This window comes from Barbus barbus (assembly GCF_936440315.1).
Source record: "Barbus barbus genome assembly, chromosome: 4".
Taxonomy (NCBI): Eukaryota; Metazoa; Chordata; class Actinopteri; order Cypriniformes; family Cyprinidae; genus Barbus; species Barbus barbus.
The window spans coordinates 6,001,435-6,017,252 of record NC_136732.1 but is presented as its reverse complement, the minus strand read 5'-3'; the positions used below and the strand labels follow the sequence as shown (position 1 = coordinate 6,017,252).

Below are 15,818 nucleotides of genomic sequence, written 5' to 3'. Positions count from 1 at the left end.
TATTTCCTAAGATCAATCAAAAAAAGGATTTGCAAAACAGAAAAGTTCAGGTTCATTAAAGTATGTTGATTTATGCACTCGATACTTGATTGGGGCTCCTTCAAGCACAAACTCCAGCATCAGTGAGGAATGGCATGGAAGCGATCAGCCTGTGGCTCTGCTGAAGCACTATTGAGCCTTCAGCTCGTCTGGATTGTTGGATTGACTGTTTCTCATCTTTCTCTTGAAAATATCCCATAGATTCCATATGGGGTTCAGGTCAGGCATGTTGGCTGGCCAATCAAGCACAGTAATATCATGGTCAGCAAACCACTTGGAAGTGGTTTTGGCAGTGTGGGCAGGTGCTAAAGTCCTGCTGGAAAAGGAAATCAGCATCTCCATAAAGCTTGTCAGCAGATGGAAACATAAAGTGGTCAAAAATCTCCTGGTAGACGGCTGCATTGACTTTGGACTTGATAAAACACAATGGACCAACACCAGCAGACGTCACGGTACCACAAATCATCACTGACTGTGGACATTTCACACTGGACTTCAAGCAGCTTGGATTTTGTGCCTCTCCAGTCTTCCTCCAGACCTTGATTTCCAAATGAAAAGCAAAATTTACTTTTATCTGAAAAGATGACTTTGGACCACTGAGCAACAGTTCAGTTCTTTTTCTCCACAGCCCAGGTAAGACGCTTCTGACGTTGTTTCTGGTTCAGAAGTGGCTTGGTAGCCCTTTTCCTGAAGACGTCTGAGTGTGGTTACTCTTGATGCACTGACTCCAGCTTCAGTCCACTCCTTGTGAAGCTCTCCCAAGTGTTTGACTCAGCTTTGCTTGACAGTACACTCTTAAAAAAAAGTTTCTTTGGGGTTCTATATAGAACCGTAGGGTTCTTTACTCAACTCCAAAGAACGCTTTATGCCAAAAAGGTTCTATATAAGGAGAAAGTGTTTTGGTACAAAAGGGTTCTTTCAGCTAAACCATGCTCTTTTATGTATGTTTAAACATTAGGCTATTTAAAATTATTATACTACATTATATTTGTGCTTTTTTAAATGTTACTTTGACACACCTTTATTCCAAAAAAAAAAAAAAAAACGTAAAATTTACGTCTGCACTGAATCAACCTATTATTATACCAACAAACTGATCAGATAGAAATAGGCTACATGTGTTCTAGCAGTGTATAGCAACCTGGACAGTTTGATCTTATTTATTAATAGGTACACGCTAGTCTTCTATTTAATCAGCACACTTTAACATGATTGCAAGTTCTAGTTATCATGTCATGTAAGATGCCCTACAGCTCTTTTATTGACAAGCAACATGCTCATATTGAGTTTCAGGGTTTCATTTAGATTCTAAAAGGCTATTCTTATAACTCATCTCTCCAAACATTTGCATAAAATGGTCTTTGACTTAAACGGCAAACAACTTGAACATGTGTCTATGCGCTGATCAGTTTTGTCGCTCGCGAGAGTAACCACTTAAAAGCGCGCGAGCGCCACGGTTTAAACTTCAACGGTTCACGGTGCGCTGACTGCGCTCAGCACTCAGGAGAACGACGATTGCATTGGTAAGTGAGAAAATGAATTCATTTTAGCTTATTTGAATGACTTTTACCTAAACCTTTGTCATTTTTAGTTAGCCTAACGTGACACGTTTATTTCAAGAAGCTTAAAGAAGAAAGGTTGTCCAGGCCTGCGCAATTCTCCGCCAGGAGGTTTGTCATTTTTAACATGAATCCCTAAAGTATCTTGATAAAAACTGTTGTGAATTGATTAATATTGATTAATAATGCTGGCGAGAGTTCATGTTATAGCCTATCGTAATATTTTTCTTTGCTCTGTAGATTGTATTGGACCTATACATAACGTTATAGGACTGCGGTTATAAACATGAATTCAAACCAAGAAGAACAAACCAAGATTTTTCTGTGGATAACTGAGTATTTGGTGTTTGCAGTTGTAGTATAATAAAATATAATTATTTTGTTGTGCTGAAGTAATTGTATATTATTCTAAACACGCTGTATTTGGTTGTTGTAGATGTTCATCTAACTCAGAGAGCACTTTTAAAGTGTTCCCACCAGTTTATCAGAGTGTTGAAAAGTGGAAGTCAGAGGAAACATGGCCAACTTGCTGCAAAACTATATAGAACCTTTTCTTCTAAGAGTGTATTCTCAAGCTTGCGGTCATCCCTGTTGTTTGTGCACATTTTCCTACCCAATTTCAAGATTCAAGATTTGTATTTGTCACATAGACAATTATACAGAGTATAACCAGCAGTGAAATGTAAGTCAGGTCCGCTCCAAGGACAGTGCAATTATATAGAATATAAAATACTGAATGTACATAAATATTAAGAAAAAGAAAAGTAGAAAAGATAAAAGAATAAAATAAAATAAAAGATAAAAAATATAAATGTGCAGGTCAGTATGTTTGTTGACTTAAATACTAATATAAGAAGGAATGTGCAAAAAAAATTGCAAAAACGTTGTACAGGGTATTTAAATAGCAGCAATACAAGGTAGAAAAAATTATGAGTAACTTATTGATAGTGATATTTACATGGAGACATGAGATGTTATGACAGAGTTAGAGTTTAGGAGCCTGATGGCCTGGGAAGAAGCTCCTCCTAAGTCTCTCAGTTTTTGCCATCAGGCTACGGAAGCGCTTACCAGATGTAGCAAAGTGAATTTCTTCCTTCCAGTCAACTTTGCATTTGATATGCTTTAATACAGCACTCCTTGAACAGCCACACCTTTCAGTAATGACCCTCTGTGAATTACCCTCTTTGTGGAGGATGTCACTGATCGTCTTCTGGACCATTGCCAAGTCAGCAGTGTTCTCCATTATTGTTGTTTCAAAGAACAAGAGATACCCAGAATGTATACTGTATGGATGGTCATTTATTGCCAGTCAAATGTAAATATTCTAATATTTTGAGATACTGATTTTTGACTTTCATGAGCTGTAAGCTCTAATCATCAAAATTAAACAAAAAAAAAAAGCTTTTGAAATATTTTATTCAGAAGGGATAATAAGGTACAGCTTTCCGACATTAAACAAGAACTGAAGAGAACAAACGACAAACTGGAGGAGGTAGAGGAAAGAATTGAAGAAACTGAAACCGTGCTTCAAGCAGCATCAACGCTAATCAAGCAGCTAACACAGCGGCAAGCTAATCTGGAAGCCAGACTCATAGACCAGGAGGGCCGAGCTCGTAGAGATAATTTAAGGATTTACAGAATACCCGAAGATAAAGAAGGAACAGACATGGTTGACTTTCTAGATAACTTGTTGAACAAGCAACAATAATCTGCCAATGGGGTAAGAAAAATAATCTTATGTCAAACAGAAAACAAGATTATTTTTTATTTATTTATTTTTCTTACACCACTGGCAGATTATTTTGCTTGTTTTAAGCAAAAACTCAATTTTGACCATTTTTTTCTGAAAACAAGACAATAATTTTTACTTCTCTAGAAAATCCTTCTTGATTTAAGATTTTTTTAAATATTTTGGCTGGAAAATTTGGCAGGTCCTTTTCAATCACTTTTTGCAGTGATATACACCGCCAAAATATATTAAAGATAAATTCAACCTTAATTGGAATCAGAATTCGCTGAAATATTTAGGAATATACTTAACGAAAGAAACTTCAGCACTAGCAGAATAGACGCTGACAATTTTTCGGGAATCCTACGGGTCACGGGAATCCCGCTGGAAGGGAAACAAAATCGCTACGAATCACGTGATTGGGACAGGAAAGGAAAAAATGTCAGCGGAAGTGGGCGGGACCGGGAATAGTAATGATACCCAACTTTATACACAAATATACCTTTTATATAAATAAACTGTATATTTTAATTCTGAACACAATTCTAGTTGCCCTGTCTCTTTATGATCTCCTCCTGTTTGCTTTGGTGTGGCTGGTTAAGTGAATGACGCAGTCCGTGACAGACAGATTGTTAACGGCTGGTCTATGTGGTAACGGGCAGGACATCCGAACGCTCATCTATCATTCATCGACCTCAAATATGGCTTTTCATCTGGAAGATGTAGCCTATGTAGTAGCAACTTTACATGGCCGCTCAATATGATGTTAACCTAGAGAAATGTGTGCTATTGAAGTGTTTGTGTGGAGAGTGGAAGCTGAATAGCGCACTCGCTGCAGGACAGGCGCCGGTGAGCTCACTTGCTCTTAAAATCTCTGTAATTTTTGGTCATACAGATAAAAGTAGCCTAATACATCTTTTAAATCTGTAAAGACTCTACGTTTATTTGTGTGCACTCAGAATAACAACAAAACGTTGCGCTTTAAAGCAAACAGGATGCACTTTAGGTCTCTGTGAACTTGAGCGAGAATCTTTGAAACAAAAATATATCTATAGAGAGAAATGTCTACTTTCAAATGAAAAAAAAAATTCAAATATAAAATGCATGGATGATTTACATTAAATTTAATGTGTGCAATGCACACTTGGTAAGGTTAGCTTTCAGTTCAATATAACAAAAAAATACATTTTGGGTTTTTATTCAAGGTGGGCATGCTGTGATCTGTGCTATATTTGTACTGTAACTGACAGATTTCGGCCAAAAAAAAACAAAAAAACAACAACACGGGAGTGGGAGGGAATGGGAGTCATTCTTCCGAGAGTGGAACGAGACGGGATTTTCCCCTAGTTTTTTCGTGGGATTGGGACGGGACAGGACAAGATTTTTTTTTTGTGGGAGTGGGACGGGAGAGGTTTGAAAATCCAATCCCGTGTCACCCTCTATAGCAGAGGCAAATTTTAACCCACTTTTAATAAAATTTAAAAAAGATATACACAGGTGGAATGCCGTCTCTTTCCTTGGCCTTAGTCATAGAATTGACTCAATAAAGATGAAAATTCTTCCACGATATTTCCATTTATTTCAAGCACTACCTGTAGAAATTCCCCTAAAAATTGGTCTGAATTAAATAAGATCATTTCCAGATTTATTTGGCAAAGGAAAAAACCCAGGATCAAATTCAAAACATTACAGCTCCCAATGGAGGAAGGAGGTACGGCATTACCCCATATTAGGGATTATTTATATGCAGCCCAGACTAAATCTTTAATTAACATATGTAACCCAACATACCAAGCTAGGTGGAAAGATATCGAACTCTCCATAATGTCTGACCCCCCCAATTCAAGCATTATTGGTCCATAAAAGTTTGGTAAGATTTATAGAAAAGGTGCAAAACCCATGGATTAAAGCCCAACTAAAAATCTGGAATACAATAAAGGAAGAATATAAATTAGATCGGAAATTACAAATAATTCAATGGTGTGCCTATGACCCTGAATTTAAGCCAAGATTCAAATTTTGGGTCTCAAAAGGAATAACAACATTCTATTCTCTTAAGGAAAAGGGAGAGTTGAAAGTTTGAAGAAAGAGTACTGCCTTGAGAAATCTGATTTTTATAGATCAGCTTTTATCTCCAGCTACGCAGTCATTTTGAAAGCAATGATCCAATATTGAAGATATTTACAGGTGCTTACCAAGGTGATTTAAATAAGGGTGTCATCTCTAAATTCTATAAAGGTCTTAGGATAAAAAAAAAAACTCCACCACAGAATATATTAAAGAAAAATGAGAAAAGGAAGGTCATTTTTTTTTTATATGGAATGAGGAATGGCTTGATATATGGACATTCCCATGGAAATGTATTAATTCTCACATATGGCGGGAATTTGGGTGGAAATGTCTTATCAGATTTATTATTACACCGAAACAGAAAGCACATATTGAGGGAGGGGACACCAAATGTTGGAGACAGTGTGGGTTTCAGGAAGCCAATCACTGGCATATATTCTGGGGATGCCCAGTGATAAAACCCTTTTGGGTGGAGCTTCATAAAGCAGTGAAAGGCATTTTTAACACTACACTGCCGTCGTGCTTCTCCACATTATATTTAGGAAATACTAATCTCCAGACAAGATGGCCTGAAAGATACCTATTTGACATTCTAACAATTGCTGGTAAAAAAGCACTTACAAGGTGCTGGTTGCTTCCTGAACCCCCCACAATACAAGAATGGATGGATATTGTGAATGATATTTATGTTATGGAAAATATTACTTTTTCCCTCCGTCTTCAGAAGAATGTATTCAGAAAAGTTTGGTCCAAGTGGATCGAATATGTAAGGCCATTACGGCCAGACTTTGTGGAGGTATAAAACAAATGATCCTTCCCTTCTGAATGGAAAATGTTATTGTGATCTCCCTTACACATCCTTTCCACATCGGAAACTAACAGACTTTCTCCCACAGTCTCTACCATAGACCAAGAACAAACATTTAACATTATTGAATATGGAATTTGATTATTAAGTATATATCTGACCTCCCCAGAACCGTTAAAATGATTATTGTTATTAATATTATTATTTAATTTTATCTGTTATTTTGTTTATATTGTTTAAAAATGAAAAAGAAAATTTGAATGGCAGAGAAAATTGTAACTACTTTTGTTTTGAAATAATGTACTGTAATGTACTGTTGTTCATGCTGCTACATCAAAATTAAAAATGAAAAAAACCCAAAAAAGATCAAATGGGTGCAGGCAGATTATCTCACACGCGTCAAAGCAGATTTTTTCACAAATGCAATTGAGCAACTTTCTTTTCCAAAAACAGCAGATAGCGCTGTTGGTTAATTTACGCTAGTCTCCCGAGACCCGAAACACCAGTTTACCTTTTCAGACCAACATGAGTGGGGAACAGGTGAGTTTCTGTCTTACTATATCTATAATTAACCATATAGATGTTTTAACAAAGTGACCCTACTACAGAGTCAGTGAAATTCACAATAAGTGCTGTAAACAATTCAAAAATCAGTAGTGACATGTCTAAACATTTAACTAAGCAGTCTTTCCCTAAAAAAACTGATCCATTCTTATCCTCTGTTGGATCGCGGGATATAGAATACATAGGCTATAAATGTTGATACAATTGTTCAACATTCAAAACAATGCAGGAGTATAACTATATATCGTGTCACAATATATTGTAATACTAAAATGCAAATGTATTGGATAGTGTTTTTGGAAATCTGCTCGCACGCATGAGAAAATCTAGCTAAGTTTCCTCATAAAAAGGCAAATAAGTCTCACAGTTGTGACACACAATACATATATTTGTCCATACCTCTGCATTTTCTCTCAAATAGAGTTTTTTATTTGCAAATCACTTTGCGTTTGTTTGAAAGTCGAGTTTTTCTTTGCAAAGCGAATTTGTTTATTTGCAAAACACTGGATTTGTTAGATGAATAGAGTCACAAAATTGGCTCCACAGGGCTGGACCAAGGAGACATTCAGCAGTCACAGCAGGAGACAAAATTTAACTGAAGTCTATTCAAAAGTTGTATGAATCTATTCTAAGAAGGTTGGAATCTGTATTAAAGACAAACGATGGTAAACACAATAAAATACTGGCTATTTCTAGTGTGTTCACATTATTTTCTCCAACCCCTGAGCACTTAAAGGGATAGTGCACCCAAAAATGAAAATTACCCCATGATTTGCTCACCCTCAAGCCATCCTTGATGTATATGAATTTCTTCTTTCAGACAAATATAATTAGAGTTATATTAAAAAATATCCTGGCTCTTCCAAGCTTTATAGTGTGGGGTCGGACTCAAATGAGAATTAAAATAGACTATTGTAACATTACTAGTCATGTGACACATGAAATGATGTAAGATACTCACTTCAGTGTGTTGAGTGTACAGTGTTTATCCTGCAGTAGAGCAGCGATCTGATTCACTCGTGTGTCTCCTAGTTTATGTTCACTCAGATTCAGCTCTCTCAGGAGTAACGGGTTTTTACCCACAATTCCAGTCACATACTGACAGGCTTCATCTGCAGCAGGACCCAAAAACCTGCAGAAGAGAAGATGAAGCAGGATTCAATTCAATGTGTATTGCATCACAAAACATTTAAAGATTATCAAACATCGTTTGTAACGAAAAGCTCTAGTTCAAGTTTTAACAATTGAACATTTAAATATACACAATTTATTTTTTTAAGAAAGACAAAAGTCAAAAGTAAATTCTTTAAAAGAAACTCATGGGCAAAAGCTCACTAGATCATGATTCTCAATTCTCAAAAATTCTCAAAAGATATTTCTGGCTTTAAGCAGGAGATGAGGAAAGTTAGCAAAGGGATAACTAGCTTGTGACAGCTAAGCATTCATAACCATATATTTAGTTGATCTTTTGATGCCGGCTCTTCCTATTATTATGTAGCAGAATTCACCAAACACTGGATTGCTGATCCACTAACAGGGAACATGATCTGGGTTTATACCATCTCTGGATAGTTTTATTTAACTGATGTCTGTGTTGATGCAACAGTAATTCTGCTCATTATGAGAGAACTGCAGGTTCAGATGTGTGTGTGTGTGTGTGTGTGTGTGCTGAATTATCCTGACACACATCACATGTTTGTGGCCTGTTATAGATCTGCTGTAGTAGATCTACAGTGTTGTCCACAATAACACAATGTCCACAATAACACAATCATAAATGTTCATTGAGGCCCCAAAATACTGAATACCAGCACATCTAGTGACCCAAAATGTCTGATTAACCTGTAACTTTAAACACAACTAAACTGTGGTGACATTTATCATCAAAACAACAGCAGCATCTGTATCTTATTGAATTAGTGAAATATAATATAATAATATTATGTGTAATATAAATAATTCACACGCGTATCATTTATTTTGTATTATTTGATCACGTCTCACCTCAGTGTCTTCAGTTGACAGTTTGGATCCTGAAGTAAATCACTGAGCTGCTTCACTCCTGATTGTCCAGGATCATTTCCTGTGAGGTCCAGCTCTATCAGGTGTGAAGGGTTTGATCTCAGAGCTGAAGCCAGAGCTTTATAACCTTCTTCAGTGATACTGCAGTTTGAGAGTCTACAGAAAAGAGGTTTTAAATAATCAAATGAACTATAATCAAAAACTAAACTAACAATACTGTCGGTGGTGGCTGGTGAAAATATTTCTAGGTAGGGCGCCGCATTCAACAATTTTAGCATACATCCCAGTATGATTCATCCCAGTATAACAAAGGGAAAAACATTAAGACTTGAAACATTTTAAATAAAGATAATCATTTTACCAAGTTCTAGATTAAGTTTGAGGATGATTCTCACAAAGCTATATTTTATGCAAGAAATTTTTTTTTGTTGTTGTAATTTTCATAATTCACAATTTACGTATACAGTGCAACAGCAAAAACCCGGAAAAAAATGTCACATTTGGTGAGAGTATTTTCTATAACTACAAGTCAAGCTGCAATAACAAACAGGACCACACTGAGACACCAACAGAACACTATACCAGTTGCCTTAACCTGACTGTATATAAATACATACAGATCCATTCAGAACTACTAAACAGATCAAAACACAAATCAGAAAAGCAAATAAAAACATTGAGTGTTTGAACCTTCTGTAATAGTAACATATGAGTCCCTCAGTTGTCCTCAGTGTGAAAAGATGGATCTCAAAATCATACAGTCATTGTTGGAAAGGGTTCAAATACACAAAAATGCTGGAAAACCATATAATTTGTGGGACCTGAAGGATTTTTCTGAAGAACAGCAGGCAGTTTAACTGTTCAAGACAAACAAGGGACTCATGAACAACTATCGCTAAACAAAAAAAACACAGCTTTGGATCGCTCAGGCAACAACACAGTATTAAGAATCAAGGGGATGTAAAATTTTGAACGGGGTAATTTTTTTAAATTCAGCTGTTAGGGTGAATTCAGGTAATCTGGGAAATCCAGTGTTTATTTCCTATTCTAACAAAATTTAGTCAACAGGGCTTTTACTATAATTTTAGCATGGATGTCATGTGACTGAAATCACATGACTTCATGGGGGTGATTCCACAGAAAGGGGCAGGGCACTTGTCCATCAAGAAGCTCCCCTGAGAATTACATGATAAGGTCAGTGACAGGATTCTGACTAGATTAATGTTAAGGACATAAATCTGTCATAAATAAGACAATGTTCCTAATAGTTGTCAAATTATGTTTGTGATCTATTCAATATTGTTCCCCGAGTAGACCCAATTTTATAGAATGGAGAACTTGAATAACCAAACCAATATTCCGTTAATCAAATTGTTGCTTGCTGTTGCTTAAATTTTAGTTGATTTTTTAAAATGTTAATACAGTGTTAAACAATTTTAATAGAGTTTTAAATTAATTAACACAGTAGATCGTTAATCTTGTGTAGAGATAGAAATTATTTTCCTGATATTGGAATATACATTTTCTTATTGAGATTTCTGTACTTGTCATGTTTTTCATAATGCTCTTTTAAAATTGGTAATATTGTGTTTGGCATGCATAAAGTATGGTGAATATAGGCTTTTTTAGGTCTAATACATGTGTCCCAGATTACAAAGTGACCTGTCCCAGATTATCAAATTCAAAAAGATTTCTTTTTTTTTTTTTGTCACAAAAACACTAATAGATGTGGAATGTCTTCTCTGGGTATAATATCTACATTCTTTCTTCTTGTGTGGTTAGAAAACATCTTAGGGATGTGTTGATCTCATGTGTTAGACAGATATTGAAATAAATTGCAGAAATCAAAATGGCAAAAACTGTCCCAGATTACCTGAATTCACCCTATTTTCTATTGTGGACTATATTTAAACCTTTTTATGTGAAATCTTATTCAGGACAGTACTAAAAAAACAATAACATGCATTTTGTACGATCCCTCTTATTTTGGTAAAATAATGAACATTTTGCAGATTCTGCACGGTGTATGTAAACTTTTGGCTTCAACTGTAACTACACATTGCATGCTCATAGTTTCTTTCACGCTTTGATATGAAAATTGCAATGCAACTGAAGAGCACACACTGCGAGCATAGCAGTGTTTCCACGCTCATTTGACTCCAGCTCTATCAGGTGTGAAGGGTTTGATCTCAGAGCTGAAGCCAGAGCTTTATAACCTTCTTCAGTGATACTGCAGTCTGAAAGTCTATTAAAAAAGATGTTATTCTTCCTCATAACACAGCTTGTCACACAAGTACATGTTCTTGACTGAAGAAAATGAAAAATATGCACTACAGGATTTTGGCCTGAATGACCCTTTTCACAGTATAGCTGGTAAAGCTCTATATTGGTGAACGCAAACTACAACAAATGCAAGTTTTGCATTATCATTTTCCACAATTGTATTTCTGTGGCTTTACAAAAGAGAGAAAAAAAGAGTCATCATTGACTGCATTGGTCAGAACAGAGAAAAATGTCTCATTTGACATCACTCCCTCGGCTGGTGTATTAGAAACACTCACACAACAGCGTTAACTAGTTTTCTGTCATTTAATGTCAAGGAAACACAAAGTGCAGTGTTAAAAATACATGTTTTTTCTTGACATGAAAATATATAAAATAAGTTTTATGATGCTAATAACTTTGGAAACGCATCATCACAGGTTGTGTAAAGGGTCATGACCTCGCTGACACCACTGTGGTTCAATCATAAAATTACACAACCATGGCCGGACATATGTTTGTTTGATTTGTTCAGTTAAATACCAGTCAGAAATTATTAGAAACATTTCCACTGCGGACGCAAGGACTGAACGGGTCAGCCGGGCCTAACAGCTTCCAACTAAGAACTTCGAGGCCATAATCAAACACCATAAACTAGCATTTATGATTATTTGACATAGAAGGTCACTCATATTGAATTGCATCTGCACCAATTAATTTATGATCACATGGCTACTTTAAACAGCTCCATCAAGGCTTTAGCCCCAAAGAGCACACATTTAGAAATATAATGATACATTCTCATATGTTCTCGCCTCGTTTCTGTACAGAGGATGATTCTGTATTATATTAATGTTTCACTACATTATGCGATCTGAAGAGATGGGAGAGAGCACTCAAAACTCTTCACTGCCACTGCCAGATCTCATTGCCATCACACATAGTGGGGCGGAAATGTCATCAAAATGATGTTAAAAAATATAAATAGCCATTTAATGAGTTTCTGTTTTTAATAACATATATGCTATTAGGACAGGCACCCTCAAATCTGGCTCACGAGATCTACTTTCCTGCAGAGTTTAACTCCAAACCTGATCAAACACACCTACCGGTGATTTTCTAATGATCCTGAAGACATTGATCAGCATGCTCAGACGTGTTTGATTAGGGTTAGAGCTAAACTCTGCAGGAAAGCGGATCTCACGAGCCAGATTTGAGGATCCCTGCTATAGGAGTTAGTGTATCACACAAATAATAATCCTGCTTTTCTGAATATCGGCACAAATCACAAATGTACAATAAACACGTTACTGAGTAACTTTCAGACACAAATTTCAATTTCATAAATACAAACCCGATTCCCAAAAAGTTGGGACACTGTACAAATTGTGAATAAAAACAGAATGCAATGATGTGGAAGTTTCAAATTTCAATATTTTATTCAGAATACAACATAGATGACATATAAAATGTTTAAACTGAGAAAATGTATAATTTTAAGGGAAAAATAAGTTGATTTTAAATTTCATGGTGTAAGGTTATTACATATAATATTAACCTCCACCAATAAAAATGTAGGGGTTTTATTACATTAATATAGTTTAATTTAGCTCAAAGGGAATCATTTATGATTTTATAGGGATTTGAACAGAATCAGTGTTACGGCGATTCACTGAACGAGCCGTATAACAAACTCTGTACTGGATATTAAAATCCAAAATATAGTGAAAACACTATTAAATAGCACGGTAACGAAATCGACAGATTAAGGCATTAACTTGTGAGCAGAAAACACAAGATACTTCTCTTTTAAAATATAAATCAGATTTTATTTATATAAACCTAAAACATAAACTAATCTAACACATGAACACAAGCATTCACACATTCACACGTTGCAGAAAGAGAGAAAGTGAGGAAAGGATGAGTTTAAGAGAATGGAAATGTGAAATCCCAAGTTTACAGCAATATATGTGCTATTGCATAGACCTGAACAACCATCAATCACTTATTTAACCCTCGCTTTGAGTTTCTCAATGAGGCTAAAATTTACATTAAAGTCACCAATTCAGTACTTGGAGGCATTGCTTGCTTGCCTGTGTTACGGGGTTTCCTTTGTGTCGTCGTTGCAGACAGGGGGTTCCCCGAAGTGTCTGATTGGCTGGAAGTTCAGTAGTCTTTGAAGTGATGTCTCTTGGGCGTTGGCTGAGGATGCAGAGTTCTTTCTGGTTGAAGTTTGAAACGGGTCGGAGCTGGACTTACAAACATACATTAACACACGAAACTCCACGGAAAGAAAAGAAACTAAAGTAAAATAATACAAATAAAATGATGTAACGAGACTAAGTTGTTTTCTTTCTCATTATGGCACGTGGGCCAGGGCACGCTCAAAGAGCAGCACGCGGTGAGAGGGACGAGAGATAGAGAGCAGGGGCGTAAAAAAGTAAGAGAGAGTATTTTACGATGTCCTGAGGTTTTAAACTCAGCTTCTGGACCGTCCCATCTGGACGGTCCTGACCAATTAGAAACTGTCCTTGCTTAGCTAGGGTGTGTTCTTCACATCATAAATCAGCTTGTTATCAGTCACATGGTCCAAACTCTACAGGCCTTGGCAAAGCATACCTTTCTGAACATGATTTCATAATAAGACTATGATGCACTTGACAAAGAACTGATTGGAAGAAACATTCACATCATGGATTTTCAAGCTCATACATACTAAATATGCAATACTTATCTTTAAGGCTCGAGCTATTCAATACTTATTAAAAAGACATAAATATTATTTGATTAAAACATGATATGTGGTTACAACATAAAAATGTCCTTTTAGGATGATTTTATGTGCATATGGAGAAGAAAGTTTTTGTATAGTTCTAAGGAGAACGAATGCATGTTCTTTAGAGAAGGAATGTTGGTTTGGACGGTCTTTTATGTGTGGAGACACGCCCGAAAGAGTCTGTAGCTAATGATTTTCTATCACAGGTTTACGTGTGAACATCAGTCTTGATTACTTGCAACAAATTTGACAGTCTCCTTCTTGAATTGGAATTATCAATAAGTGTTTCTTTTTCTTCAGTGTTGCAAGTTGTTTGGTGACAGAGGCTTGCTAGTTGGGATTTGCTTGCTTCCAACTAGATTTATGACGTCCTGTTCCTTAACCTGTTAGCCTGCACCAGAGCGACCTCGCACTGAACGCTCTTTGTTTGCATGTGTCATTGTTTTCTAATAGAATAAATGAAACGGGACAAAGTTAATCTTGTCAAACTCTATATCATTCTGAGGGTCTAAGCCTCAAGCATCGACGACAGATCGCTGTTTTTCGATGGAAAGCTTATAAGGAATGAGTGGCACAAATTTGCTACATTTGTGTAAGCAGTACACATCCAAACACGCAGAGTAAAAAAGCCGTACGTACCTTTATCATTGTAATAACGAGCCACAAACGCGTCCACTGCTGAAATCCCAGTTTAGTTAGAGAGGTAAGGGTCCACAGAAAAACATCCCAGCGAGCACTTTTAGTCCAGCGAAACAATAACGTTGTAATAAGGATGAATATTCCTTTGTTTACGTTTCATTTCTTCAGAGAGTTATTGTTCGCGTCCGTTATGGAATAAATTACGCTCAAAAACAGCGTCTTGGTGGTAAAAAAACAAAACGATTTTGTAGAATACGGTCTTACAAACATAATGAGACCGTCTACGGAAAAAAAAGTCTCAGAAAAGCGGAATATAGATTATTTGAATTTGGCGCTCCCTCCTGCCGGCAGTGACGCTTCTGTGACGCACGCTGTCATCTGAGCGGGGCATAACTTAGCGATCTGCTTTATCCATAAAAAACTGTTTTTTTTTTCTTCTACATTTTTTATATGTGTGTGTGTGTATTGTGTGGGGAATGTGGCCGTGTCTGCATGATTATAATCTGTATGGACGCACATCAGCGTGTTTATTAGCGACTCTATGACGGCTATCATTGTGATTCATTGATCAGCTATTATTGATTATATGGCCCATCTGTTTGATTATAATCTGAATGGAAGCACATCAGCGTGTGTTTACTGACTCTATGACCATGTCTGGCAATATCACTTCACGTCTGGCAGTGATATTTATCATTGTAATAACGAATAACGAAGAATACTTCAGTATACATACTATATACAAAGCATTTTTTTCTATTTTTTTTCCTTTTTTATTACTCAAATAATTATTTTTGTATTTTTTAGTGCTCAAATAAATCTGTCTATTATTTTATAATTGAAAAACTATGCAGGAACATGTATAATGACTAAAATAGCTTGTATAATTCTGCAATCCATTTGGTGGTTATTTTTCCTCAAACAGGGGGGTGGGGGGACTATAAATAGTTTCAGAAAAAATATTGCAGGAATCTCATTTTTCATGGTATCTTCTTCAAATTTGAAATATGAACTGATGAGACACATGGCTTTCGATCCATTACTTTTCTGGATTGCTCCAGGACTTATTTCATGTATTTGTATATGAAATAAAAAAACATTCAGTGTGGAAAAATATTTTTCAAGGCACGTCAGTGTCTATAACTTTTTATCTTTTTGAGCATTATCAACTCTGGATGATAGATAGTAAAGCCCAGAGTCTCTTCTTTCCAAAGATACCTAATTTGTTTGTGTAAGCACACTTTGTCACAAACTGTTACCATTTTAATTCAGGTAGGTTATTTTCACCTGCGAGGCCCTAAATGGGGTTGAAGGTTAAAGTGTTAAGGCCTCTCTGCATTCCAGCTC

At 36.2% G+C, this 15,818-nt stretch overlaps 1 protein-coding gene and 1 long non-coding RNA gene across 5 annotated transcripts in view; one reads left to right on the top strand and one right to left on the bottom strand.

Annotated features, from left to right (window-relative positions):
* The window catches only part of LOC306867355, a 1,261,287-nt gene that overhangs the window by 47,853 nt on the left and 1,197,616 nt on the right, over nt 1-15,818 (top strand). The window lies entirely within an intron of this gene.
* Nucleotides 1-15,818, bottom strand: part of LOC306866595 (NACHT, LRR and PYD domains-containing protein 3-like) — an 89,979-nt gene that overhangs the window by 48,278 nt on the left and 25,883 nt on the right. For 2 of the 4 annotated variants that reach the window (XM_079411852.1, XM_079411853.1), the window contains exons 10-11: nt 8,774-8,947; nt 7,731-7,901 (exon numbers count right to left, since the gene is read on the bottom strand). In XM_079411852.1, the coding sequence (XP_079267978.1) occupies nt 7,731-7,901; nt 8,774-8,947 (345 nt within the window). Of the gene's footprint in view, nt 356-7,726; nt 7,902-8,773; nt 8,948-15,818 lie in introns of all 4 variants that reach the window. The other 2 variants (XM_079411854.1, XR_013783950.1) reach the window with 2 other exon arrangements.